The sequence below is a fragment of the Zosterops lateralis genome (genome assembly GCF_965231275.1).
Source record: "Zosterops lateralis genome assembly, chromosome: 2".
Classification (NCBI taxonomy): Eukaryota; Metazoa; Chordata; class Aves; order Passeriformes; family Zosteropidae; genus Zosterops; species Zosterops lateralis.
Genome location: NC_139763.1, coordinates 27,684,619 through 27,711,748, shown reverse-complemented (window position 1 = coordinate 27,711,748; position 27,130 = coordinate 27,684,619). Strand labels below are relative to the sequence as shown.

The 27,130-nt window shown below is 41.2% G+C and overlaps 1 protein-coding gene across 1 annotated transcript in view; it reads left to right on the top strand.

The window, feature by feature from the left end:
- SH3RF3 (SH3 domain containing ring finger 3) overlaps positions 1–27,130 on the top strand; it is a 244,886-nt gene that overhangs the window by 144,358 nt on the left and 73,398 nt on the right. The window contains exons 2-3 of the mRNA XM_083855859.1: positions 8,021–8,296; positions 14,934–15,029. Of these exons, the coding sequence (XP_083711985.1) occupies positions 8,021–8,296; positions 14,934–15,029 (372 nt within the window). The remainder of the gene's footprint in view (positions 1–8,020; positions 8,297–14,933; positions 15,030–27,130) is intronic.

Below are 27,130 nucleotides of genomic sequence, written 5' to 3'. Positions count from 1 at the left end.
TGTGCAGTGGAAAGCCTGCTGGTTTTTTCTCAGTTGTGCTGCATGCATCAACTGCATTTGCTAAGTGAAACTTTGAAACATTCTTTAATCTTGCTGTGTACAAATATGGACCTTATAAGGTGAAATTCAAATTGTGCCTGTTTGCCAGATAAACTACAAAATAACCTTGGCAGACACTGTTCTCTTAGAAGATCAGTTTGTGCTTCATTGGCCTATTGCTGAAGAGGATGAACCATCTTGTGCTGGGGTGTCAATGCTGTGGTTTCCTGTTCATTGGAGAGAATGTCGATGTGCTAGAATGATGCTGTACCTGCCTGCCTTCGTGCTCCATCTGTTGAGCAATTCCCCTGGTATCTTCATGCTAATTAGAGAAGTCATTTCTGGAAATGGCAGATAGGCTCCTAATCTCTTTGGACACTTCCTCCCCATGTACAAAGGCTACCTCTTGCAAATGTGTAGAGACGTTCCCATGACCTTTTAGTTATGGAAAAGCATTTTACCTTCTGCTCCAGGTGGGAGCCATGCACACCTCAAGCGTGTTGTCTGCATGCGTCGTCAGGTGTCACAAGGACTGCAGGCCATCTGCAGCACCATCAGTGACGGTCAGGGCCTAAATATTAGTTAACCATTTAGTCAAATAAAACAGTAAAGCTTTAGTTAAGAAGTTTTATTTTTATTGTGATTAATTAATACCTATAAGGCACTATCAATAAACATGCCACTTTCCAGAATATATAAACAATTACATTCAGTTTTCCGTCTCCATGGTGCTGTTTCTACTGTCATCTTAAATACTTTTATTCTTAAGGTTGATTTCAAAATGGTTGTACATGCAAAGTGTGATTTTTCAGGTTTTTACTGATCTGTCACGCAGAGCTGACTAATAGTATATAACTGGATTTTGTCTTTGCTTCTTTGTGCAAATTTAGATTCTCTTTGATTAATTTTCCTGTAATTAGCTTTCCGTGAAAGCAAATGCTGTAGTGTCACTGTTGAGATATGTTGGACAGGTGACCTGTACTTCTGAATCACTGCACGTAAGACAAACCATCTTACACGGAAGACAAAGCACTTTTGAGGAGTTTTTGCCGTGATATGATGATGATTTATGATCTGTCACCCTGAAAGTTCCTCTTGAGGACAAAAGCCACTGAAAACTCTTCAGGGCACAGATCTGGTGGTAGTATAAATTTTTTTTTTTTGACTGCACAGGCTAAAGTTTGCCTCAACCCCTTGTTTCTTCAGCTTACTGCGTGTTCAGGTGCTCTCTCTTGATTCCTAGGGCTGACTAAGAGATGTATTTTACTTTAGGTGAAAGGTGTTACTCTGGAAAGGTGTTAAACTGAGAGTGAGTGCAGCGGGCAGGATGGTGAGGAGCAAGCAGGCCGTGCACAGCCCCTGCTGCCCCTGCCAAGTCCGGCAGACATGGCTGTCATTGCCACCACAATGGGGTTGTTTTTGTGCCAGACTGTCTTCCACTTTTCTGTCCTAAAGTGATCTGAGCAGGCTCATGATTTAAATTGCTCTTAGCTGATTTTAATAGGGGTTTTGGATGCCAATATCCCAGTAACAGGGTAGGGAGAGGGAGTAGCCCGACTACTCCTCAGCAGTCCCGCTGATTGATGCTCCACCACGCAAGCCCTGTCCTCTCCAGCACAGCTGCTGGGATTTCTGCAGAGCTCTTATGGGTGTCAGGAAACCATATGCTGAAGTGCTACCCAGCCTGCTTGTGGGGAGTTTCCTACCAGTTGGTAAATGTAAATTCAGTCCAGACCATCACCACTGAATCTTTGCTTGTGTAGACTGGGAAATTCAGAGTAGTGTGTGATGCTTCTGAGTAATGGAGCAAAAAATTAGCAGTATGTATTTTAATTATTATTTATGCTCTATAGTAATAGCTTGTGTTTAACTGTATTTCATCACAGAGATGTGCATGCTTTTAATTACTTTTCATTACTCTTTTCCTTTTCTCTTTTATCAACTTAATTTACTTTTTTGTTAAAACTTGATAATGCTTGATGAAAGAGATAAATGTATATACATTCATATGCAGAGGAACAGACTCTTCAGAAATATATTTGGAATATGGGGGATATGGAGATAGATGTTAGAGAATTTTGAAGGACTGCAATAAGCAACATGCCAGTGTGTTTTGCTAAAGTGACTTATTACAGGCCTGGAAAAAAAAAAATATTGTCCCTAGCAGTGTTCTTAATGAGGCCGTTCCAGTAGTATGTTCTGAGGTTGTTTCGCTTTATCCTCTCCTGGTTCACCTTTAGCTCAGATGATGATCAAGACCCATGGAGCAAAGGGAAAGAGGAGTTAAATACTCCTCCACCTTTTACATTTCTTCATTTCTTTTATTTTTTCATCCTCTTGACACAGGGGTCAGGTGATGCTGCTGCCCCATGGGGCAGGCCGTATCACACCTGCCTCTTGGGGTGTGATGTGCAAGGGAAGGCCTTGAAACAGAGGCTGAGGTTTCCATTATTTGCTAGAGCTGCACAAGGCAAGAGCTTGGGCAAGAAAAATTACCCTTCAGCATTAACATGGCTTTCACACTGCAGAAAAACAACTCTCTGCTTTGCTATTGTAGAGAGGAGCTGTAGCTGGAGTCTCAAGAGGTTTCTTGGGTTTCAAGGATCTAAACACAAATTTAGTTTGAGAGAAGGGTTGGATCATAGCATTTCTGTCTGGGTTTAGTAGCTGGATGCCTTGCCCTATTTATTTTATTTTTGATTTCTTGTTTAATAGGCACCTGCATGGTACTTTGGGCGAGCATTAGACCTTTTTTTTAAATAATGACCTCCTCCATCAAGTCCTGCATGCAGAAGTTGGCAGGCTCTGACCCCTCTTGGAGCCTGGGTTGCTTTTGAGCATATTGGAAAAGTGCTTATTTTCTGTAACTTTTGAAAACTGAAGACCTACTCTATCGGTGCAGCTCACATTCTACTAAGCTTTCTACTGGGGGAATTTATTGGAAGCAAGCATGTTTGGGTTTTTTCCCATTGCTTTTGTTCTTCAGGATACATAATGAAGAATGCTCCAGCTTTGCCAGTTAATTGCTTCATGGCTGTTGTTTGTCAATTTGCCAGCAGGTTTCTGCTTAACTGCTGCCATTTGACATTGCTGAAACACAAATGCAGAATGATTGAGTTGCCAACATATCATTGAGTCTTCTGCAAGGGGGATTTTCAGCATATTAACGCTTCAGGCTTTCACGTCAGTATTGATTGCTGAAATAGAAAAGAAACCTTTGGCAGTATTCAGCATTGTGCCAGCATGGATTTAGTGGCAGGAAAAAGAAACTGGCTGTTGCCATTGACTGACTTCATCCCTTCCTTTCTTCCTTTCTTAATTTTTTTATTTCTGTACACACCCACACAGAGTTTTGAAATTTAAGACACACCATAGCCAAATGCCAGTTAGCCTCACAATAAACCAGCAGGGCAAATCAGCTACTTGATACAGTCAGATGTCAAGGCTGTTTAATTTTGCAGCCACCTGCATTATGCCTGACCAGATTTCATGGCAGCTGGGCAGGGGGGGGATGGCAGGGGTTCCTCACAGTGGAGCACAGTTCAAGAGGTGCCTTGGAGGAAGGCAGTGGGGTGATGGTCTCTGCCAAGCTCCTCACGGGACAGCCAGGCTGCCACCACATTGGTCCCTGGATGCAGGAGTGGCCATTGTGAAGCTGGGTGGCATGAGGAGAGGAGCAGCATGATGCTGCTGGGGCCAGACTTGGAAAGGGAGCTCCCCTCCCCAGACACAGTGAGGCAGAAGATGCCAAGATGGATTCCCATGGATGAGCAGGCACTTAGGTGGTGGAGCCAGGGATGAAGTGCATGGCAAGGGTGTAGTGCAGTGGCTCAGTGTTGCCCACCAGCAGTTGCTGTGGCAATATTCATGCATGGAATGGGCACAGGAAGGGTAAGGAGGTTTTGCTCTGCCAAAGCAGGGAGCAAGAGGAAGGCGTGAGCCTCCTGCAGTTGCTAAAGAAACACTTCTATGTGCTTTGCCTCACCTGCACCTTACCTGTCTCTGCTTTGCTTTAGTCTGATCTCTCAGACAATACTTTATATCCTGTTTTAGATTAGAAGGTTTTGCAGGAAGGACCACCTGGGCATTCTGAAGGTGATGATTTCTGACTGAAATGCTGTTGCATGGAACAAAGACCTAAGAGGAAATAGGACATGGCATGAGCCAAGATTTTGAACATAAAATGGGAAGGACATGCTCACCAGCAGGGCTTGGGGAGTTTGCATATCAGTCAGATATCAATCCTGGCTGCTTTTCCTTGGAGCTGGGAAAGTCAATTGAAGAAGAGGGAGGTGGATAGGCCAGAATTGCTGGCTCAAAGATTGTCAGTGAGGAAGATAGTCAGGATCAGAGGAAGATTTCTAAGAACCACATTACAACTAGCAAACAGCAGCAGTGATTGTTTTTTTTCTATTTCTGAAAGATACTTAATGCTCCCTCCTTTCAGATGTAGTTCAGAGGAACTTTCTGACTCTGATCTGCTTCTCACTTATGAATTAACCAAAAATGGGAAAAATAAAGGGAAACTTCAAAAAATATGCTTCTTAGGAACCATTAATATAATGTGACTATGAAAAATCCACTGAAAGCTAGATCTTTTGGCCTGAATACAGCATCAGAGAGGCTTCAAGAGTTTATCTTGGGTGTTTGGGGTTGGTTGGTTGGGGATATTTTGGGGGGCTTTTGTGGTTTTGGTTTTGTGGTTTTTGTTTTTGTAATTGTGATATTAATTTTTTCTCTTTGGTTGATTTGGGCTGACACTTAAAGCTTTAGACACTTAAAGAACAGAACAAGTAGCTTTTTTTGAAAAGGATTAGAGGACACTGGTACCTGGGGCACAGTAAATTCAAGGTTTACATGGGATGCTCAAATCAAAATGGGTACACAGAGCCTTACAGAAAGGCTGGGAAATGTCTCAGTTTTTCAGTAGGAAGGTATTTTTTCCACTAAAAACATGTTCACCTTAAAAGGTTCCTCTACAGAGTTTTTAGTTGAAAAGCTGTGATTCAGAATTAGAAAAGCTGTAGCTGATAATTGGAACAGTTTTTCTTGGAAGTTTTTCCCATGGTCAGTTGCCCAGATCTTCTCCGTGTAGGACAGTTCCTAAATTACATGGTCCACAGATAAACCCATGAAAGAGAAGAGGAACACAAGTGCCTAAACTGCAAATTCCCATGTTAAGGTCTTCAAATAAAACAATGCCAGATTTAAAATTTATGTCTGGCAGTTGGTTTGTTTTTCTTAAAAGTCTTCATTTGTATCAGGTGAAGCTAAAAACAGGGACCTGAATCATCTAGCCAGATCAGTTGAATACCAATAAAAGCCCAGCATGTGTTGCGTAAGAATTTCATTGATGAAGTGTGCGATGGAGTAAAATCCACTTTCTTCTTCTGTAGCATTGGAGGCTGTTGCCTTATGACACAGGAGAATGAGGCTTGGGAAGAGAAAGTGGCTAAAAAGTAAAGAAAGTGATCTGACCTTGAATTGCTACAAAGATCTTGGGAGTAGGAAGGTCCCATTTAGGGTAAGTGGTACAGACCATGTTTGCCAGGCATATGTCTGGATCAGCACTGTGCACCTGGCAGAAGTCTTACTCTTACTTTGATAAATTGTCTTCTCCCAGCATGAATTATAGTAATGATTCTTTTATTTCTAAATTGCTACAAGGCTCTATAGTCTTTCAGCTTAGTGTGGGGTTTTTTTTCTAGTTTCAAATGAGTAATGCAATCTATGCCTTACCTAAGGAGTTTGATGGTATTGTATGCTTAATCTTTAAAATGCTGTGTATGGGGGAAAAGCTTTGCTTTCAAGGGAAGTAACTATCCTGGAAGAGAGAAAAATACCACTGATTTGGCACAGACTGTTTGATGCTTTGTTGGGTGGCTGTTGATTTTATGCTTTTTTAGTTATGTTTGAAGGAGCTTCCAAAATAACTGGTCTTTAAGTGGGTAGCTCCATTCAGATACAGCGAAATCCAGAAGAATACAGAGCAAACAGAGGAACTGCAAATTGCTAATGAGAAAAGTTAGAACTGGGGACACATCTGAATGAAATTAAATCCCCCTCCAGACAACATGGATAATGCTCTGAAGAGCTGTGCCTGTTTGCCTGTCTCCTTCACTGTGGGCTGTAGGCAAAAAGATCTGTCACACAGCTTTCCAAGACCTGCACACCTACTAAAGCCTTTCCTAATAAAAGTGAGTAAGTTAACGCCTGTGTGTGAAAGTGCATTGAAGAAAGTTCCTCTTTGATCCTGTGGTGTCTGCCTGCCGCAGTGACCATCTGGCGCCCAGAGGCGGGCGGAGGCGCCGGCAGGCAGTGCAGGCAGCAGGCTGTGCCTCTCCTCCTCCTGCCCAAAGATGCAGGTGTAAGAGCTTGAAACCCACCCCACCAGAGCAGGCCCGTTTAATGCACCCATCGGAATTAAAAATGCCACTTCTTGTGGCTTTAACAAATACTGTGAAAAGTCATCCCAGGATCTCATTTTCTGGAAATGCAGTGTTTCTGTCAGGCCACTCCACTTTCCCCCTGGGGAAAGCATCTGAATGTTATTTTAGGCACAGGAATGTCATCCAGAAGTACAGGCATAAGAAACACCTGGGGAAATACCAGCGTGCTTTATTAAATATAGCTTTACTTTTTCATTGTCCCTACAGGACACCCCATTGACAAGCATGATGCACAGCAGGGAACAGACTACTCAAAGGCATGTGTATGCAAAGAAAACTGTGTCATTTTTGTAAATACAACTCTGAAAACAAAAAGACTCTTACAGAAGGTTGACTTTACAGGACCCCTCTAACATCCCTTGTGTTAATATGCTGCTACATATTTGCAAGCTGACTCTTAGAATTAAATAAAATGAAAAATGGTATAGGATAATACAGTATTACACCTTTTCTATTCCAGTATGGGTTAAAGAACTGTTACAGGATCAAAAAAGCAGGTAGCTGCGTCCAACAGAGTTACCTCCTGCTCTGTGGGACTCAGCAAGAAGAGGAGCAAGTGGACAGGCAGGACAGGGGCTGTATAAACCAATACTTCCACCAAAACATTGTCCATGCAGTCACAGCCTGGGTGAGATAATCTGCCTTTCACAGGGACAAAATGAACTCTGGGAAGAATTTTTCACGCTCAAGTGTCTTCCATCAAATAGGTTTCTCTTTTTTATCATACTAAGCAATAAATTTTTTAAGGATTTTTTTTTCCTCATGGGCCATGACTTTTTAGTAAGTTTGTTTAATTCTTCTAACAAGAGTGAAAGCTTCAGAGCTCTTTTTAGCTCTAAAAGAAAGATTTGAGGCATTCCGCCTATTTCACTTTTCCGCAAGGGCATTAATTCATAAGCAACAAAGAATATTATAACTGTTTACATTAGCCCTCAGTGAGTAGCATGAGACTTGGGGATTTTGAATTAAATAAGAGTATTTGGTTACAGAATCAAAAGCTAAACAAGAAGCTTCAAACTCGAAAATGCTTGGAGTTGCTCAAACAAATACAATGAAAATTTACCAATTTGGCAGCTTTTATAACCCTGTGAATCATCAAGCTTGTGTTGTTTTGTCTCTATTCTGAGCTTCAGAAACCAAAGCAACCCTGAAGGTCAAAATGTCTAATATTTTACCTTTAGACATGTCCAAGTTTAGTTGTTAAAACATATAGTTCTGCTTATGTAGGATATTTTGCAAATTAAGTGATGCTGCTTGGTGGTGTAAGAGGTACTGCAGGTTTCAGCTGAGCTACATGAGATGGACAGTGCCTGCTCTGATGAAACACACCTACCTTCTCAGGCTTACCATCACGTACATCCTAGTTTTCCTGAGATCCAGTGTAAAGCATTATGTGGCAGTCAGTTGCAGTCATTGGGGGAATTTGGTAAATGACCATGGCTGATCAGTTTGCTCCTAGCTAAATATTGACTCTAAGAAAGATATTAGTGCTGGCTGGAGATTGCTTAAAGGTGTTTGTTTTGTTTCCCCAGAGTGTTTCCCAGCTTCCCTATGGCAAAGCCCTTTACACCTATGAGGGAAAAGAGCCTGGTGACTTGAGGTTTAACAAGGGGGACATCATCATCCTGCGGCGCAAGGTGGACGAGAACTGGTACCATGGGGAGCTCAATGGGAACCACGGCTTCTTCCCTGCCAGCTACATCCAGTGCATCAAGCCCCTCCCACAAGCTCCACCTCAGGGCAAAGCACTTTATGACTTTGAAATAAAGGATAAAGACCAAGACAAGGATTGCCTGACCTTCACCAAGGTAGGGGAATAGGTTTTTTAAAAATGTTCAGAAATCTGCTTTGGTAGGGTGTGATGGGGCACATGTGGTGCTGGCAGCTGAGTGAGGAGCACAGGGTGCTGGGAGTGGTGAGGCACCTTCCCGGCCTCCCTGGCCTACCCTGCACTCTGTGACATAGCTTGTGTCATGAATAGCAAGGCTGGTATAAAGCTAGTGAAGCTCAACAAGTAGAACTGGCTGTATGCTTTCTGAGAACATTTTTTTCCCTCTAAAAAGCATACATTTCATATGCATTGAAATGTTCCCCAAGAATGACTCAAATTTCAGAAAAAAAATGTAATGGAAATGTGTCTTTTAATGTTCCTTATTGAATCAGATGTTCCAGTGTTTTAAAATTACATTCAGCTTCAAAATGCATATTGCATCATACCATAAACCAATTAGCAGTTGAAATACACTATCATCATAATAGTATTTCCTATTTTAAGAACATAAAGACAGTAAAAAGCAGACATTTAAAAAAACAGTCTCTGGGTTTTTTTAACCAAAATGTTTAATAAATTCCATTGGAATGAGAGAAAACTGAGATACTGTAATTTCCTTTGGATTTAAAATATCACGTTCCCCCTTTCACCCCCATCTCCCCACCTGCTTTTTGCATCCCACTCCCCTCCCTAGCAATTTGTGTTGACCTTAGATGGGTTTCATGGATATCAAGAAACCCACAGTAAAATAAATCATATCCCCTATTGTTAATTTATGGCAGTGAATGCCATGGAGAACCTGTTCATTGTCATTTTCTGTTTTATTTCAGCTGTCTGTGGCTGTTATAGTATCACATAAAATAATAACAGTTATGCTGAAAATGAATATGAAATAGATTATAAAAATATCCTTCACGAGGATTTTACTGACCTCCTCTTTTGAAGCTACTTATTATAGCTGAATGAATTATTAGCAGCATATAATTTTCTCACCGAATGTAACATCTTTTTCACCCATGCAGTGTTTCTCAGCAGAATGCAATTTCCTAGACTGTATACTTTCTCATATTTATTTAACAAAGGATTTGTAAGCACTTTTGTTCCATAGCAAGTGAAGTGTTTGATTGCAAACACTGCAAACCCTGCCACTAACCAGCCTCCCTGGAGCTGTGAATCTCTGCGAGAAAGCGGGCTGCTTAGTGAGAAGTAACAGCCATGCACTAACAGAAAGTTAGCAGAAGTTACCTCTGAGACCTTAGCAGTAAATATATATTTTCTGGTGCTTTGTTTTTCTCATTGCGTGCCCAGAGGTACAATGGTGACTTCTCTGAGATGCAGTCTTCCTTGTCTGCTTAAGGGATTCCTTGCTTGCTCAGTCTTAAGAAATTTAATAGGTATGCCAGGCAGTTGTGGTCTTTTTTGTTAGAGCAGGTTCTTTCCTAGACTTTTGTATTTGATGTATTTGGTGCCATATATTAGAAAACCTCCTTTACAATGACTGCCTTTGTATAGCGATAGTTCTCATTTTCTCGGCTGTCCAATGTCATTCTCACATGGAGCATTTCTTCCTGCTGTATAGTTCTACTCTCAATCTCTCAATTTTCCTTGTTTTCACCCCTTGTGTTACTGTCGGCATCCTTTTATCCCTGATAACTGTGTTTTCCCCAAGGGGGCTTGGTTTCTCTTCTACTGCTATTTTCTTCTTTAGCTCCTTCCACTACACACACTGTCACCTTGTAACAGTTTTTATGTCCTGCCTATTGTTCTCCCTGACACTGAATAATCTATTTTTCATCTTGGGACTTCACCATCATGTTTTCATCAGTTTTCTCAATGCTAATTTTAGCTGTCACCTGTGCTGATGAAGGTTCCTGTTTAGCCCAGATTATAGATCATCTGCTGATGCAGTCAGTTCCTTTGCACAGAGTCCTGAGCACTGCAGTGCTGTAGATGTGATTTGTCACTCTGAGCAGTATGCATCACTTGAATGTCTCAGTTTGCATCTGAAGATGCTGGACCACATCTCAGTTTCAATTACACTACTTGTTCCTTCCTCTGTTGGAGGGGTTACATTGACATAACATTTATACAAACTAATATAGCCTATTTGTGTACTGCAACTCATTTAAGGCTACCGGACACTTGTGATTGGGTTTTACCTATAAACATAAAATAAAGAAGAGTTTTCCTCTAAAGAGAAGCTATAAGAAGGGAACTCAAACATAGGGATCTTCTCTATCATTTTGCTTTGTTGTTCTTTTGCTGGTCTTTGCTTTTTCCCATCTCCCTTGTTACTATGCACTCAGAATATCTACTGGTACATTAAAAGAAAACAAAGGAAGGATATTTGGTGTTTCCTCTTACTAATCTGTTTTGCTACATTTTTCAAAAGGAAAATGTTCCATTGTTCCAGAGGTATATTGCAAGGAAATGAAGTCTACTTTACACAGATCTTCGTGAGGAGTGCTGCAGGGTGCTTCTGCTATTTACCTATTTTCCTCTCCTATAGGTACAACACTCTCCAAATAAAAGGCCAAAGATGTAAATGTAATAAGTTTTATGTGTAAGAATAAAATCAGGAGAAGCAGCAAAAAAATCTGTCTTGAGTATCCAGTGCAAAAAACAAAGCTCTCACATGTCATTCTTTTACACCATTTGGACTGCTCCCTCAAGTCCTCTTCCCAGAGAAGCCATACATACAGGCATAGGGTCTCACCTCTGTTCTCTCCTCTATGCTGTCTGTAAGATGATAGAACATCCCAGATTTCCTACTTAATATGTTTTCCCTCAGTGTTTGGCAGTGATTAGCCAAACCAGGCAGTTATTTTTTCTCTGTAACAACTGGTTCCAGCCTTGTGTCAACTTTGCACCAATTTAATGCCAATAGTTTCAGAAGTTTTACTCCCGAAGTTCCCTAGTGTGGTTGTGATCATGCTGTGGCCTACAGAACCTAATTGCATACTCTTGGGATATACTTATTGGCTCAGCTTCCTAATCTCTCCTAACGTGGTGCCACAGTATGGACATGGGATCCTGCTGTCTCTGTTTTAAAAAATAGTCTATCCTCCTCTGGGCTATGAACACTAGTACAAACCAAGTGCAAGAGGATTCTGCTCTCAGGTATAGCAATGCAAATCAAAAGTAGTTGCATGGTTCTCTGTGTAGGTGTTCCAGCCTTACACTGAGTCCAGTTTCAACCCACAAATTTGTTTTAGTGTTCAACCACCCTTTGGATGCATCTTCACATGGCCATCAGAAGACTGAGTGATGCTGGTTGATGAGTCTCAAACCTGCCAAGGTAGCATCAGCTGTTCACCATGCTTCATTGCTCATCACATTTTTAATAACATCAACTGTTTCCCTCATTTTCCAACACTTTCATTCCCAGCCCACGGTGGTGTCTAACAAGAGCCATGCCAATCTTAGAACCATCACATCCAATACTTGTTCCTGGCTGTGGAGTGGCCCCTTAGCATTCAGTTCCAGCAGCATTTGCTGTTCGCAGAGGGACCATCCCAGCAATAGCTGGTGACAGGGATTCTTGTGCCAGCTGGCAAGCACTGTTGCTGGACTCACCAAGCACCACGTGGTGTCATCCTGCTATGGCTGAGATCTCCCCAGTGCTCTAGATGGAGTAGTTATCTCTGCAGAATAGCAGGCACAGCTGCTCTGTATTGCTTCGTTAATGGCCATTAATGACTAGAATAAAAATCAGGCTGTGAATCATGACTGTTATTGGATACAATTTTGTGCTGTTTTCTCAGCAAAAGGATTCATTTCTCTGTCAATCAGATTGCTTTTTAAGTGATTTATCTTTGACTTCTTTTCTGATAATGATTATAAACTGGAACTGCAGGTCCCACATGCTTGTCACAAGGCTGATCCAGGCCTGATGAATAGAGAGAAACTCGAGCAAGAAGGAGAGAGCAAATAATTAAAGGCTCTAGCAACAGGCATAAAAGAAGAACGACATATCTTTGTCCAAACTACAGTGGATACCATTGGCTTTTGAAATGAGTTTTGAGGCTTGGATTCATTTATGCTGCCTGGAAATCAATTTAGTCAATGTGAAATAGTGAAGTTCAGAAAGCTGGACTGGTATGCCAAGAGATCTGTGGCGTTTTGCTATTCATGATCCTTTTGGGAACCTTTCTAGGAATTTATAAGTAGCACGGCTATCCAACTAATATAAGGTTCTAAAATAGTTCATGCTGAAGCTTTCACCAGCTCACTGTATAGAATGATGTCGCTGGCTGTGAATTCAAAGAAACTGTCCACTAATAAAAAATTTCAAAATATTTTTTGGGATTTGCTGTAATTCTGGAGATTTTCAACACCTTTCTTAAAACTAATTATGTAATAGAATTCTCAAGAATTTTCACCTTGCTCTCCCACAAAGATACTAATTTTGAATGTCAGCATATCTCAGGATGCATTTCTCATATATGACCATATTCAGCAGCCAGACTTGGCTGAGCTGAATGCAGTTCAGTGTATGGAAATGCTTCCAGATTTCATACACCATGCAAGGTAAAGTTGAAAGGGATCTTCAAAGGTCAGCCATTCCCCACCCCATCCTTGAGCAAAGTCAACACAGGCACCTTTCCTGCCAGGTGTCTGTACAGCCTGCTCCAGGGATGGGATTGCACAGTGCCTCTAGCAAAATCTGCTAAAAAGCTTCTGGGGCTTTACAGTTAAACATTTTTCTTAATTTCTTACGTGTGTAAATACATGCAAATATATATACATTTACATGCAGTGCTGGGTTAACAGTTGGACTCAATGATCTTAGAGGTCCTTTGTAACCTGAACAGTCTATTATTCTATTCATACCCATATGTATGCACTTACACACACATAAGATAATATATGTCATGTAGTGTAGACTACATCTCATTTTGTGTTTTTTTAAAAACTCTTTTTAGGGAAATAGCTCAGTAAATATAAAAAGTCACTCATAGCAGGTCTCTGAAGTGATGCAGTCATTTCTTTTCCTCGTTTACACCCTTTACCTAGATTCTAAATTTATGCTAATCGGTCTTTTGTAAGAGCGTGTGGAAGCTTTACAGAGATGCATTACTGTCAGTTCTTTAAACAGATCAAAAATGGTCTATGCAGACAGGGCTTTGGAAGGGAATGCTGTGTTTCTTCAGGAAATTAAATGCACAAATTCTTTTTGCATCCTTCCAGCTGTAATAAATAGCTGAAGGACTCAGTTTGTAGCCGTTTCTGTGAGCTTTCCCCTAATGGATCATTCAGATGAATAATTCAAAGGAAACATTTAAACTATTTCAGAGTGCACGTGTTCAAAATGCACATGTTAAAAAACTACGAAGTACATCACATCACATCTCTGTTCTGGTCATTTTTTCATCAATGCAAATCTGTGGTCTGAACATCCTGGATCAGGAATTTGTGGGGTTTTTTTTCTATGTGAGAAGTATCTGCAAAAAAGCCAGCTGCCCTTTCCTGGCCATTTGACATCAGTATCTTGTTATACGGAGCATGGTAGACCATATGTAGTTCCTTTTTTCAGAGTGAGCAGTGGAAATAAAGTGAGATTGGCAGGGAACTCTGTCTCAGCTTCCTGAAGGAAGTGATTTTCTTCATTTTTGTGAATTTCTGCACAGGAGCAAAGAAGATCGGATGCCATGAGGGAACAAAGCTGAATTCCCAGCTTCTCTCAGCCCACTCCTTCCTTTTCTCATAGGAGATCTGAGCATCAGGCAAAGCCCTGTTGAGAGGGCAACCTTCCACAGCTGTTGTAGAAAGTGGTGCTGGTTTAAGCCTGGGTTTAGTATGATGACCCCAGAAGACATGGATGATAGCAGAAATCCATTGAACTGAGTAGTTCAAACTGAGAAAAGTCAGGATTTCATTCTAGTCACTTGAGCTTTCCTAATTACTTGTACATTCTGAGTTTGAACTATTTGGTTTGTACTTTGTTTTATCTCGTCTTTTATAATCACAAAGAAGTTCATCATCTGCTGAAATTCTTATCTCCCTAGATTAAATATAATATTAAAATGCCATTGGTTTTAGAAAATGATCTGGTATCTAAACTGTAGCTGATCCAACAGGTGAATGCAACTTGGTTTTGTCATGTTATCTTTGGGGTTTTATCTGCTTTGCAATTTTACCTTATAATTTTTTTTTTTTTTAAAGAAAAATTGACATTCAATGTGTCAGCAGTATAGGCTTGTTGCTGAGCGCCTTGTACTATTCATTGTTGGAAGTGTTTCCAGGACTACCTGTGCTGAACTGGTACTTCCCTTTGATTTGTGCTCCAGAGCAGACAAGCGTCACAACAGACCCTTGGATACAAAGTGGCAACTTCACACTGAGGAGTTTTCACCTATGATTTATAGGTGACCTCTTCTTCTCTCCCTGCAATGAAGCCAAGAGTTACCTATTCCCACCTTCTCTGCCTAGACCCTTGGAACTGCTGACAGTCAGCATGAGCTGCACTGGTCTGCAGGGTGCTTCAGTGCACTTTGAGTGGGACACTTGGGATATGGTGCTGGGCCAGGGATGCTGCTAGCCCAGGATTCAGAAACACTTTTACCTGGCTTATGATCTTGTCTGTGTACTCATTCTCTAAGCTATCATGTGGGTAACTAAAATTTGTCATCTTTCTACTGAAAATATCTGATTATGTATATCTCTGATTTTAGGATGAAATTTTGACAGTCATCAGGAGAGTGGATGACAACTGGGCAGAAGGAATGCTGGGTGACAAGATTGGCATTTTCCCTATCCTCTATGTGGAGGTAAGTTTATAACACATGGTGGTGGATGCTGGTCTGGAAATCTTGCAGGGGTTTTGTGCCTACAAGGGCAGGATAACCTCCAATATTCTTATATGAGATGGATAAACTAAAACAGAATTACTGAAAAGGGAAATTTTCAGTTGCTGTCTGCTAAGGCACTATAGGGTTATACCCAATTCAATTTAAAGTGGTCAGAAAAATGTTCCGTTAACTCCTTCTAAAGGCTTCCCCTTTAGTGTAATCTCCGCTGTGCGTAGGGAAAATAGGGGAGGATGATGGCAGTTGGGATACCTTGCACACATCTGAGAAGAGATGTGAGTTTTGGGCTGGTGGAGAGCAGCAGTGCAGGTTCAGCCATGGTCTGAATGCATAGATGTTCAAAGGGGTGCCAAAGGTGCCCTTTGCCTCAGTGGGGGCTCAGGCACCTCCACCCCTGAGCCCAAGGGCTCTCATTCCATGTGTGCCAGACATCTTTATCCTGAGCTCTTTCCTGTTGCAATTTCCACAGGATTCTTATTTCAGAGTAAATGCTGAGACTTCACTTCCTCTGTGCAGACCTGTGGTTCCACCTCTTCCCACTGCTGCCTGCCCTCCTGCTGGTGGTGCCCTTCCAACCAGATGTTGCCTGGGACCAGAGCTGCAGCCAGCAGTGGTGCAGCTCTGTTGTCCAGGTGCCAGGCAATGTCTTTGAGAAGCTTTCCTCCCTCATGAGTGAACCAGGGGTGCAAAGAGCAGATAGACACCACATGCATGTGCATTTTTCAGAGATGCTGCCACTCTGCACCCTGTACTCAGAGCAGTATCACTCTGTCTCTGCTTCCAGACTTGTCTGTTGCCTCTCTGTAATGAAGAATCTCTGTTGTGCCCACAGCAGAGCCTGCTTAACTGTGTGTGGCTCTGATGCCTGCCTCCAAAATTACTTCTCCAGATTTCTTAGTTACTGACTGGAGACAAAATAGAGATAATTAGTGCCTGACTACCTAATTATTAGCTCCAACAATGACCAATTTGGAATAAACCATCATTAATATACATTCCATTCCCACAGTTGACAAGAACAATAATATTAAAACCAGAATGTGTAGGAACCATTATTGGGAAACCAGCTGCCTCACATAAGTTAATGACTAGTTTTCTTCTATTCTGAATGTGTAAGACATGTTCAGTTTGTTGTGACTAAATGAGAAAGCTGGGTTTCTGGGTTTCTCCCAGATTTCATCCTTTTCCCCTTCTTTTTCTCATCCTGGGAAAGTGCAGTGTTACTGTCCTGAATTTTGCTGCAGAATGTGTGAACTGGGGACCTCTGCACAGCCAGGCACCATTGGACCTCAGCACCTTTCCCCAGCTCAAATTTCATCTGTAGGCTGGCACTGCCCACACACTGTGCAGCATCCTGATCCTTTTCCCACTCCTAGGTGTCCTCCATAATTACTGCACCTGAAGGGCAGAGGGCTCAAAACCTCAGAAGAACATCCTGTAGGTAACATGTGCAATGTCTTGCTGAAATTCTCCAAGCACTGGCACATCCTGGGTGGCCATGGAGGAGCAGGAGGCAGCACTGTGTAGAGTCAGAACAGGGATGCTTGCAGATTCTAAAGAGAGGCAAACAGCCAGGTAGCCAGCACCAAGGGCCAAGAACACATGTAGGAATGTCTGCATGGATATATACTCATACCAGACACACACACAGAGTAGGTAAAATAAGTACAATTGTATACCCTTATGCTTATATTCATGGGTATGCACACACATGTTTTATCTGTATAAATTTGAAATCTGGAGACTTGAAAGGCCTATTCAAATGAGATACTTGGGTGCTATGGCCATGATATTTGTGCAGTGGTTTGTAAAACCAAAGGTAAGTGATCCTCCAGACTACAGTATCAGCCACCTATTTCATCCAAGTAGTGGATGAAGGCCTTGTTCTGAATATGAAATGAGCTTATGCAAGTATTCAAGTTATACAATTATGTTGCTGTTCATTAAAAATTAAAAGGAATCAGCAGGTCAAGTTCCAAAGAAGTTTTGAAAATCTCAGTGCTGATGTTTATAAAATGAATCCATTAAACAAGTAGTACTTGAATCTAAAAACACTCCTCAAGTCTGTCCAAGTCTATTAAGTGGTTTTCAAAATCTTGGCAAAATATGTAGAATAAGCAAAGTTTAGTTCTCACAGTAGCCTTCCATTTGTGTCAGTTGATTGGCTGAAGTGTGTGGGATTTTCACATGGCATCCTAAGCCCTGCACTCTGGATAGAGTGAATTCCAGCTTGGCAGGCTCTGATGTCCCCAGTTGCTCCCACGGCCCAGACAAGAGCTCTTACCCTTGCTATGCAAGCCAGAGCATTAGAAAACAAGCTGGTCACTTTGAGGATCTCAGGGTTTAGCATCCCAGGGCTTCAAATAGTAGGTATAATCCTTGTGGCCCCCTGTGGTAACATTTTGTCCTGGCAATGTGCTGTCAGGACTCTTCACAGAGGTGCTTGCATAAAAGGCTATTGCAGGTGCTTACAAAGCTTTTGCAATGGGTGGTGAGGAGGGATGGTTAGCAAATTCTTCACCAGGATCACCACTTCTGTAAAGGAAGCCCAGAAAGACAGCTTTTAGAGCCAGACTATGGTGGCAGAAAGAGGTATAAAACCCCAGCAGACATCAAATTATACCTTGCCCCTGCAGTGTTTTAGAAAGTCTCCATCTCATCATTATGCTCGGTTGTTTGTACAGTCACATGAGTGTAACATGGCATGGATCTTATTCTTTATTCCTTGTAAGTGTTTAGCAAGGGTGTTTGCATGTCTGCAGCACCCTTGCTAAAGGCTTTTTCCTGCCTCTGTAGTATCATCTCTGTCTCAACCTCAGAGAAGCTACAAGTGGATCAGGAACAAGTATTCACAGCTCACAATGATTACTTTTACAGCGTGAGTCACAAACAATATGTTCTGCCAGAGAGAGTTGGGGCTATTGTTTCTTCTTACTTTGTTGGTGTCCTCCATCTTAAGTAGAAGTCATTTGGGTTGATAACTTTTTAATTTGTCTACAGAAAAAAAAGACCCCTCAACATAATGAAATTGATCACCAATGTGCCTTCTGTCCTGATATAAACATATTGTTAATAATCTGTACGGTTTGAAGTCATATTCTTGCTAGGAGTTTTGGACCTGCAAGGAATTCAAAGCCCTGACAAAATTTCTTTTATTTTACTGTCTTCAAGCTAGCTCCTTCATTGTTAATAACTGCTGCTATTATCTCTGTTTGAAAGTTGTGCTCTGCTGCTATATGTAAAATTGAAAATAATTAAGAATAAAGTGTGTCCTAATAGATTTAAGTATCTGGGAGTGAAATTTGAGGGCAGAGGTGTGCCAGGTATTTGGAGGGAATCATCCTGCTTGGATGGGCAGGAACTGGAAATTCAAAAATCTGAGTTGTTAGAGCAAAATTTCTGCCTGCAACCCCCAGAGCAAAGAAGAAGATTGACCAAGATCAAGAAGCCTTATGAGTCATTGGTAGAGAAAAGCAATTATGTTGGGCACTACTGTGACTGTAATATCAGCAAATTACAATTGATGAAGTGCCAACCCATTGTTATAATGTTTTATGGCAGCAGGAGCACTGAAAGCTGTGATTAAGTAATATTAGGAGCTTTAAAATTCTTTTTACAGAGCACCGAAGCAGGGTAATGAGGATCTTCTCCTGTTCCTTACAGTCAAAAAAGAAAGAAAAAAGTAGAAAGGAGGTCTAGGAGAAAGACGGAGGAGGAGAATGGACAGACCTGATGGTTTTAGTGCCCTACAGCATAGGTCCAGAAGACTCCCCAGGGAAAATAATTCTTGCAAGTCAGTGTTTAAAAAGAGCTCAACCAGAAGTGAAAATAAAACAAAATCCAAAGGCAAGTGCATTTCTTAGAGAAAACAATGATTTTTCATTCCAAAATTATCTTTCCAGAGCAGACCATCCATTTAAGTTTTGTACTGTACTACAGGATCTAGCAGTCATCCTAAAACAGCTTAACCCATCCAGAGGAACCCGAGCACATTTACCAGGGTCCCAGCTGAGGTTGTTGAGTAGTGTCACAGAGACTCATCTTCCCAGCAGAAGAAGGTCTTTAGCTGTAAAACTATGTTCTTTACTGAGAGTAGCCTTTAGCTAGCTTGCAAATGAATGCAGATGGTTTATACTTTCAGTCCGGATGGCAGATTTGGTCCTTTTTCTCTCTATATATAGATTCCCATCAGCCATTTCCCACTATGTTGGTGTCCCCAGTGGGAGTCATCACAGTTATATTATTTAAAACTCAGATGTGTTTGTGTGTGTGTTTCTAGCTCTAATAGTTATTTTGTCCATTTTCAACAAATAATTGTTGCCCTGTCCACTTCTTGTCTATGTTTTTTCTCTTCTCAGTCTGTCTGGTTTCTCCTTTCAGCTGCAGGACAGATGGGTCCCTATGGCACTCTCATAATTAATTCAACCTTGATGTCTGACCCATCATTTATTTTTGTGTGGTCTTGGTGGCAGCACACTCTGAATCTTTCTGAGTATCTTTTATGAAAGCCTTCTGAAAAACCTGAAGCATTAGATGTTCATTAAATAGTAACATTTGTTTGGTGCCCTTTTCAAAAAGAACACTCAATCTCTGTTTTTAAGGACTGCAAAATGGTTCATTTTAGCCTTGCAAATATGATTTAATGTGAATAAAAATGGAAGCTTTTGAAAGGTGGGTAGATGAAAACTAATGTAGATGATTTTAGAAGAGCTGACTTACTAAATCTCAGAGGAGCAAATTCATCCCAGTAGTAAGTAGGTGTAACACTAATGAGTTAAGAATTATACCCATTAACATCACAATTGATTTTTTTCTGTTCTCTCCTTTTGCATGTCAGATAAAAATGGAATAAGGACCTTGTAAAGCTGACAATAATGTAAGCTCTAAGAGATGTTCAGCCAATTTCTGTTGAAAAGCTTTATTGATATGCATTTTCAAGTTTTGTATATATATTGTTTTAAGAATTTCATTCCTGAACCTTCATAGCTTCAAAAAAAGGTGATCTCGCTTGTTTTTATCCTGTATAGGATATTATAGAATACGCCAAGATTCTTCTTGATATCAGAATTCTATGTTAATGGAGTACAAAATACAGTTCTCATGTTTCACATTCAAACTAAAACATGCAGAATTTGTTTGTAGGCTGCAAGAGGGATCTCTATTTTCACATCAATCCATGAATAAAACTCATCAATTTAAAGTACTCTTACATGCATACGAAGTAAAATAATCTATGGAAGTTAAAATAAAGATTATTTTAGTTGAGAAAAGTCAGAGTATTAGCTGTCAGAAGTGAGAAGAAGATTAAATATACAACATATTACAATATGTAAATATATATTTGTCTATTGTGTATATATTATTTTTATATATACACATTATTTTTAATCTGTGGCACATCTTTTCTGCATAACAGCTTGATTTCTTATGTTCCCTTTTGCTTCTATAAATAAAGAACCTTGTGCTCTTTGATTTAATTTTCTATGCAAAATGTAAATTAGCATGACTTTAGGCAGAAAATTTGGTGGTTTTTTTTTTTAATTTGACTGGTTTCTTTTAAGTTCTCTGTTGATTTCTAGCATCCTTCATAAACTGATCATGCATAGAGATTCTCTAACACTTTCCTCCACCTTCAGGATACAACACCGAGCTGCACTGTCACCTTTTGACTTAAATAAGAGGTTTCCCCTGGACTAGCTGAGCACCTCTGCTCTGTAGACCTTTTTGAGTCACTCACTCCCCTCAGGCTGTCTGGACAAGTCAAAGCAGGGCTGCTTTCTGGTTTCCTTGTCAGGGAACACTACATTTACATTGAAGTTCATCTCAGGTGGGTGCCACAGAGGGGAAGCCTGCATACAGAGGTAGGTAGGAGTACTGTCATATTTGAGTCATCCTCCAGCCCAGACAATTATGAGATCTGTGTGAGCTGTGGTGAGAGCCAGCATGTAAATTTAGACACAGCTGTAGGTTGTGAAAATTTGCCTTTTGAGAACTGACAGTTTTAGTTACAGGTCTTCTCTTGATTTTACTCTTGCCTACTTTTATTTGAATGAACTCAAAATTATTCAGATTTATATGTTATGACCAATATTTCTATTCATCAAAACCAGATCTGGGTTGTTATCACCTCTTATTGTTTCAGGGCTTGTTAAACCAGAAATTTGCCAGCTGTCATATCCAAAAATATCTTTCCCACCCACCCCTCCTAATTATGAGTAACATCTGAATTTCCTAGACTGTGTTTTGTAAAAATAACTCTCTGGAGCAATTTATAGCAAAAAACGATTTCCAGCACAACCAACTTAAGCATACAACCTTTGCAAATAAGCCCATTTCCTGAATCTTTCAAAGACATATAAAACAATTCTATATCTATATATATTCTATATCTATATTTAGGGCATTTTTGAAGTGCTGCTTCCTAGATGCCCAAAATTAGGTTCCTAGGTATCTAAGTTGATCTGATAACAAGACTTTGGTCTATAGCCATGATCCACTGAGGGGCTTCCAGCACTTCCCATGCAAAATCCTGTTTGTCATCCTGCCTGGTGCAAACTGACTGGGGTCTGGCCTACTGTGTTTTGCATCTGCTGCCACTTCCTTGTGCTCTCAGCACATCAGCCCTTCCCCTCACCTCCAGATCACCTGAACCATGCTTGTGCTGTAATATATGTTTTCTGGTCGTGGGTGCAATTCTGTCTCATTTCTGTTCTTTCTACATTGAGTTTTGGGCTCTTCCTCAAAGTTTTTGTTCTTCTGTTACAGTTGCAGAGTTGCTTGTGTTACAAAACAAGCACTAGTGATGATCTCAGAAGGACCAAGTAAATAGATAGCACATCTCTTAGAGATAACTTCTGCCTATGCAACGAATGTGTTGGACTTGCTCAAAGTCTCACAGCATGCAGCCATTACAATGACAAACTCCAGCAATGGTGCAGGTTTCCAAGCACTAGAAATTAGCATTCCCAATTGAACATACCTACTGTCCCAGGGCTCTGAGTGGGGTCTAGAGCATATCATCAGTAGTCCATGCTCTCTAGAGAAGGTACTGAAGAGATCTTTTTCCAGCCTTCGATCACCTCTGGCAGCTTCTAAAGATTGTTTCAGCACTGATGACTTTCTGGGATCATTTTCCTTTTGAAAAGAAAGTGTATTTCAGTCTCACTTACCTGGAGCTAATGCATGAATGTATATTAGGAAGCTATATGTCAACAGATAAACTGTGTAGCAGTTAATTAAACATAAAATCCTAGAGGATTTCATTATTTCTCACACCAGCATTCTTCATCTTGTTTCCTAGTGTCCTTGTTAGTGCATGTTGCACATCTTAATTTTCTTCCTTCTTGGGGAGGTTTCCTGATGCCTTAAAATTCTGAGTGGGAATCTTAAATCCAAATATATACATGGAGGGTCAGTAGGAGGGTTTTGGGAGATGACCCTGGCAAATTGGCTGCCTTCTCTGCCCCTTTGCTGGTGGCCACAGCCCTGTGAGCAAAGAGCAAAATGTTTCCACGTCTGCCACAGCACTGATGCCAGGAGTGATGAAGAAAAAAGTGGGTCCAATATTAAAATCCCAGACTGTGAAAGGACCTGGCAGAGGTGGAAGCCCATGTTATTATCCTTTGCTCTGCCAGTGGTGGGTAAGATGCTCTCCATCAGAGGGACAGGGGGGACAGTTGATGAGAGTGACACCAAAACAGAATTGCCAAGGAATGCCTGTTAGAGTCCCCTCTGATCTCTGCTGTCAGAAGATAGCATGCTACATAAGTATGATGGAGAGACATGGATTTGACAGATGAAGCACTCAGTGGATAAGGAATGGTCTGGGTGGACACATTCAAAGAGTGGCAGTCAATATCTTGATGTCCAAGTGGAGAGCAGAGACAAGTGACATTCCTTAAGGGTCAGTATTGGGACCTATGCTGTTTAAAACCTTTGTTGGTGACATGTCGAGTGGCATCAAATGCACCCTCAGGTTTGCTGGTGACAGCAAACTCTGTGGTGTGGTCCACACGCTGGAGGGAAGGGATGGCATCCAGAGGGACCTGGACAGGCCTGAGAGGTGGGACTATATGAACCTCACAAAGTTCAACAAGGCTAAGTGCAAGGTCCTGCACCTGGGTCAGGACAATCCCAAGCACAAGTACAGATTGCATGAAGAATGGATTGAGAGTGGACCTTAAAAGAGTCTTGGAGGTGCTGATGGGTGAGAAGCTCAACACAACCCTGCAGTGCACAATCACAGCCCAGAAATCCAGCCACATCTCAGGCTGTATCCAAAGCAGCATGGCCACTGGGGTAAGGAAGATGATTCTCCCTCTCTACTCTGCTCTCATGAGACCCCACCTGCAGTGGTGCATCCAGCTCTGGGGACCCCAACATAAGGAAGATGTGAACCTGTTGGAACAAGCCCAGAGAAGGGCCACAAAGCTGATTAGAGGGCTGGAGCACCTTGCCAGTGACAGGGGGGCTGGAAGTAGATGGTCTTAAAGGTCCTTTCTAACCCAAACCATTCCATGATTCTACACTTACTCTACCATGGTAAATAGTCACAACTGTGTCTGAGCTTGACCTTTTGAACTTTTAAAGAAGAGTAGTTTCAAGAATAACAGTTTCCTGATAGGATGTAGCAGTGAATCTTTTTTACCTCTTTCTTTACTTCTTATTGCTGCAAATGCTGGAATGGTCAAACTGTTTTAATTCTAGGCATAAAGAGATCTGGGAGTGTGTGTGTATGCTGCATGCATGCTTCAAATAATAAAAATAACAGATGAAGTTGGGTTTTTTGCCTAAGAATGTCATTAGCTGTGCCAAAACCAGATGTTTAAGTCTGAAATCCTCTGACATTTTGTTAGGTGTTAGAGCTGAACGTTGAAAAAACCAAATTCAAATGACTAGAGGAAGAATCTACAAATTAAAAACAAAAATCAGAAACAGAGGAAGATAGTTGGAATTAATTTAGGAATCTGTATCTTTTCCAGATTTTCTCTAGAACACACAGGACTCTTGAAGGCTGAGCCCTTTGTGTTTAGTCTATCCTGTAGAAGAAATTGCATTGGTTTTGCTTACTTTATTCCTTTACAAAGTAGACCAGCCATTGTTTATTTAATCTCCTGCTGCATTGTTTGTGAGTGTAATACTGGCATTATTTTAATCTGACAAAAGCAAGGGCTGCTGCCAAAGGGATTGTCCTGTTTTTACCTCATGTGTGACAATTCTTTCCTTCTGCCCTCCATGTTCCAGGACTATTCCATATCTGTATTGTAGAAGCATCCGTGACTTACAGGGACAAGGTACTCTGCAAACCTGAGATATTCTAGAATATGTGGTTTTATTGCAAGGGTCGTGGGTAGAAAGGGCCTTCCCTTCAGCCACCAGCCTCGGCTGAAGGGAAGTCCCAGAGAGAGAACGAGAGAGAAAGCAAGAGGGTAAGCTGGCAAGAAGAGGGGAGAGAGCTTGAGAAACGTGGCAGGGGTCAGAGTGCAGGGGGAAGAGAGAAGAGAAGAGGGGCGAGAGGTAGGAGAGCCAAGACAAGAGAGCAGGGACCAGAGAGTGAAGAGAAGAGTGCGAAGAGAGAAGAGGAGTGAGGGAAAGCCAAGAGCGTAGGGGCCAAGAGAGAAGAGAAGAGAGCGAGGTCCAGGTTACAATACATTCTATTTCCTTTTGTGATGAATATTCTAATTTACAGTGACCAACCAATACAAGACACAAAATCCTATAGAATCTACATACAGCCTATAAGAACTACTACATTACCATGTGTTATATTTTAAACTCTAAAAACTACTCTTTAGACTTTGCTGTTTTGCTACATTGACCTTTGGATCCCTTAGCCAGCAGAAAGGTATTGTTCAATCAAAAGGGATTCTCCTTCCGCTGGCCAGGCTATTGTCTTTAGGTTATATAATAACTAAGACTCGGTATTCTACAACTCAAAGTACGCTTTCATTTCGATTACAGGTTTCACATTTTCAGAATCTTTTGCTAAGCAATCATATTTATAAGGTTTCCCTGATTCATCTTTCCCAACATGTATGCTGAGATGAATCAGGGAAGCCTCCTTGTTGAAAGCTATTCATTTAAGTTGGAGTTGTTTTAGTTTCCAGTCGTATCTGTTTCATCATCCCATTGATTGTGTATAGTCGCATGAAATCCATGCTCATGCAGGGCAGAAAGAGAGAAGATGGGAAAGGAGGCCATGTGGTATTTGACACTGCAGAAAAACATATCTATGAGGGCAGCAGCTCCCACCCAGTTATCCTGCAGTGATTGATGCCATTGCACTGTGCTCTAAGCCATCATGACAAATGGTGAGATGAGGAATGTGGGACTTTGTGCAAGCAACCTCTTCTACCTCCTGGTTGTCCCTTGACTTATCTAATTATTTTATTAAGTTATAATTTTATGAAAAAGCATACTAGATACTCCATAAACCAGGTTAATAATATTAGTTTTTGCTTAAGTGAGGCTGGAGGGAGTGTCCTGCTCTGAATCTGACTTTGAAGTCTTCCGATCTGTTTAGACACAATTGAATCAAATTGACAGGAAATTTCATGAGAGAGCTTTCTATAATAGAATTTTTCTGTAACAGAATTTTTCTGGAAACCTTGGGACAAAGCAGCAGAGGTGCCAGAGCATTCAGACAGTGATAGATTTATGCTGGAGATATTCCCCTCTTACCACATGGCTAAAGGGATGGCACTGAGGAAAGAGGCAGCTCTGTTTCTCAAGAAGAAAGCAACCATGCAGAAGGAGGGAGAGCACTCCCTGATGGTCATCTCCTTGATACCTTTTCTCTGATCTTCTTCAGCTTCAACAACATAGCAAGGAATTTACAATCATGAGTTCCTCTTGCATCCTTTTTTTTTTTCCTAGCCCAGGAGGAAGGACTATAACTCTAATCTTTGAGAAATAGTTTCCTCAGCATCTTCCCTCCTTGCTCCAGTCTAGAGTTTAGACTTGCCTGTTCCCAGCCAAAGCGTTTCACTTTTACAGGTGCATTGCTCAGGAAAGAGATGTGTGTGGTTATATTGATTTGGTGGATGCAAGGTTTTACTATCCCTCAATATATGAACTATGTGAGTGAAGAAGAGCTGTAGAGATGATTAATGCTGAATTCCTGGAAACCTCCCAGGACAGATGAGATCTGGTAGTTCTTGGCACTGAGCTTCTCTGCCCTCCATCACGTGGGAGGCTGTCACGATTTAACCCTGACTGGTTACTGCTTAGGGTTAGACTCTGTCTCAAGCACACGGTTCTGTCATATGGAGGTCCTTGAAGGCACAAACCACTCCTGAGGGCTGAGTTTAAAATTAAATTAAAGCAGCTCCACACCATTCCAGTGACACACAGGTCTGCCTTTGCACGAAGGAACTCTCACTAAGCACATACCTGAGTTTTCAGTGCAATACACAGTGCACAGTTAAGTGTGTTACTTTCTCTTTGGCCACTGGTTAAAGAGGGAGCAATGAACTTTCATGGCAAGTAATAAAGACATTGCAGTGGAAATCACATCCTCATGAGTGGTTTCATTCATTCATTTGGCTGGCAGTTCTACTAGTCTTCGTCCAACCTGATTACTGAGCATTTGCAAAGATCAAACTCTCATCAGGTCACACCCTGATTATGGCTACATCCTTTTTGTGTCCTTAGCAAATGCAGACATGCCTCGTTCTTGACAATCTGATGTGATCATCTGCTGCTACTCCCTTCTTTCTCTGTGGAGCCTTTTTCTGTCCTCTAGAGCCCATACAACTTGCCCTTACTTGCAAGCCTTTGCTTACTCATTATTCTCTCTGCCTATTGTCTTTTATTTATTACTGAATGCCAGTTATGACAATCACTTTGTCAGTTTTTTTTAATCCTAATTTTCTTCCATAGTGCTCTGTTCTTCACTGTTGTGATGAATGCTTCAAACATCTGCATCAGCATTGCTCCTCCAGATTCATCTCTAAAATTGTTCTTGGCTGTGATGGCTAGAGAAGATGTATGCTGTGCAAAGTCCTCTGTCCATCTTGCTGATAAGATTGTTGCACTGTATATTTTGTCTATGACTATACATT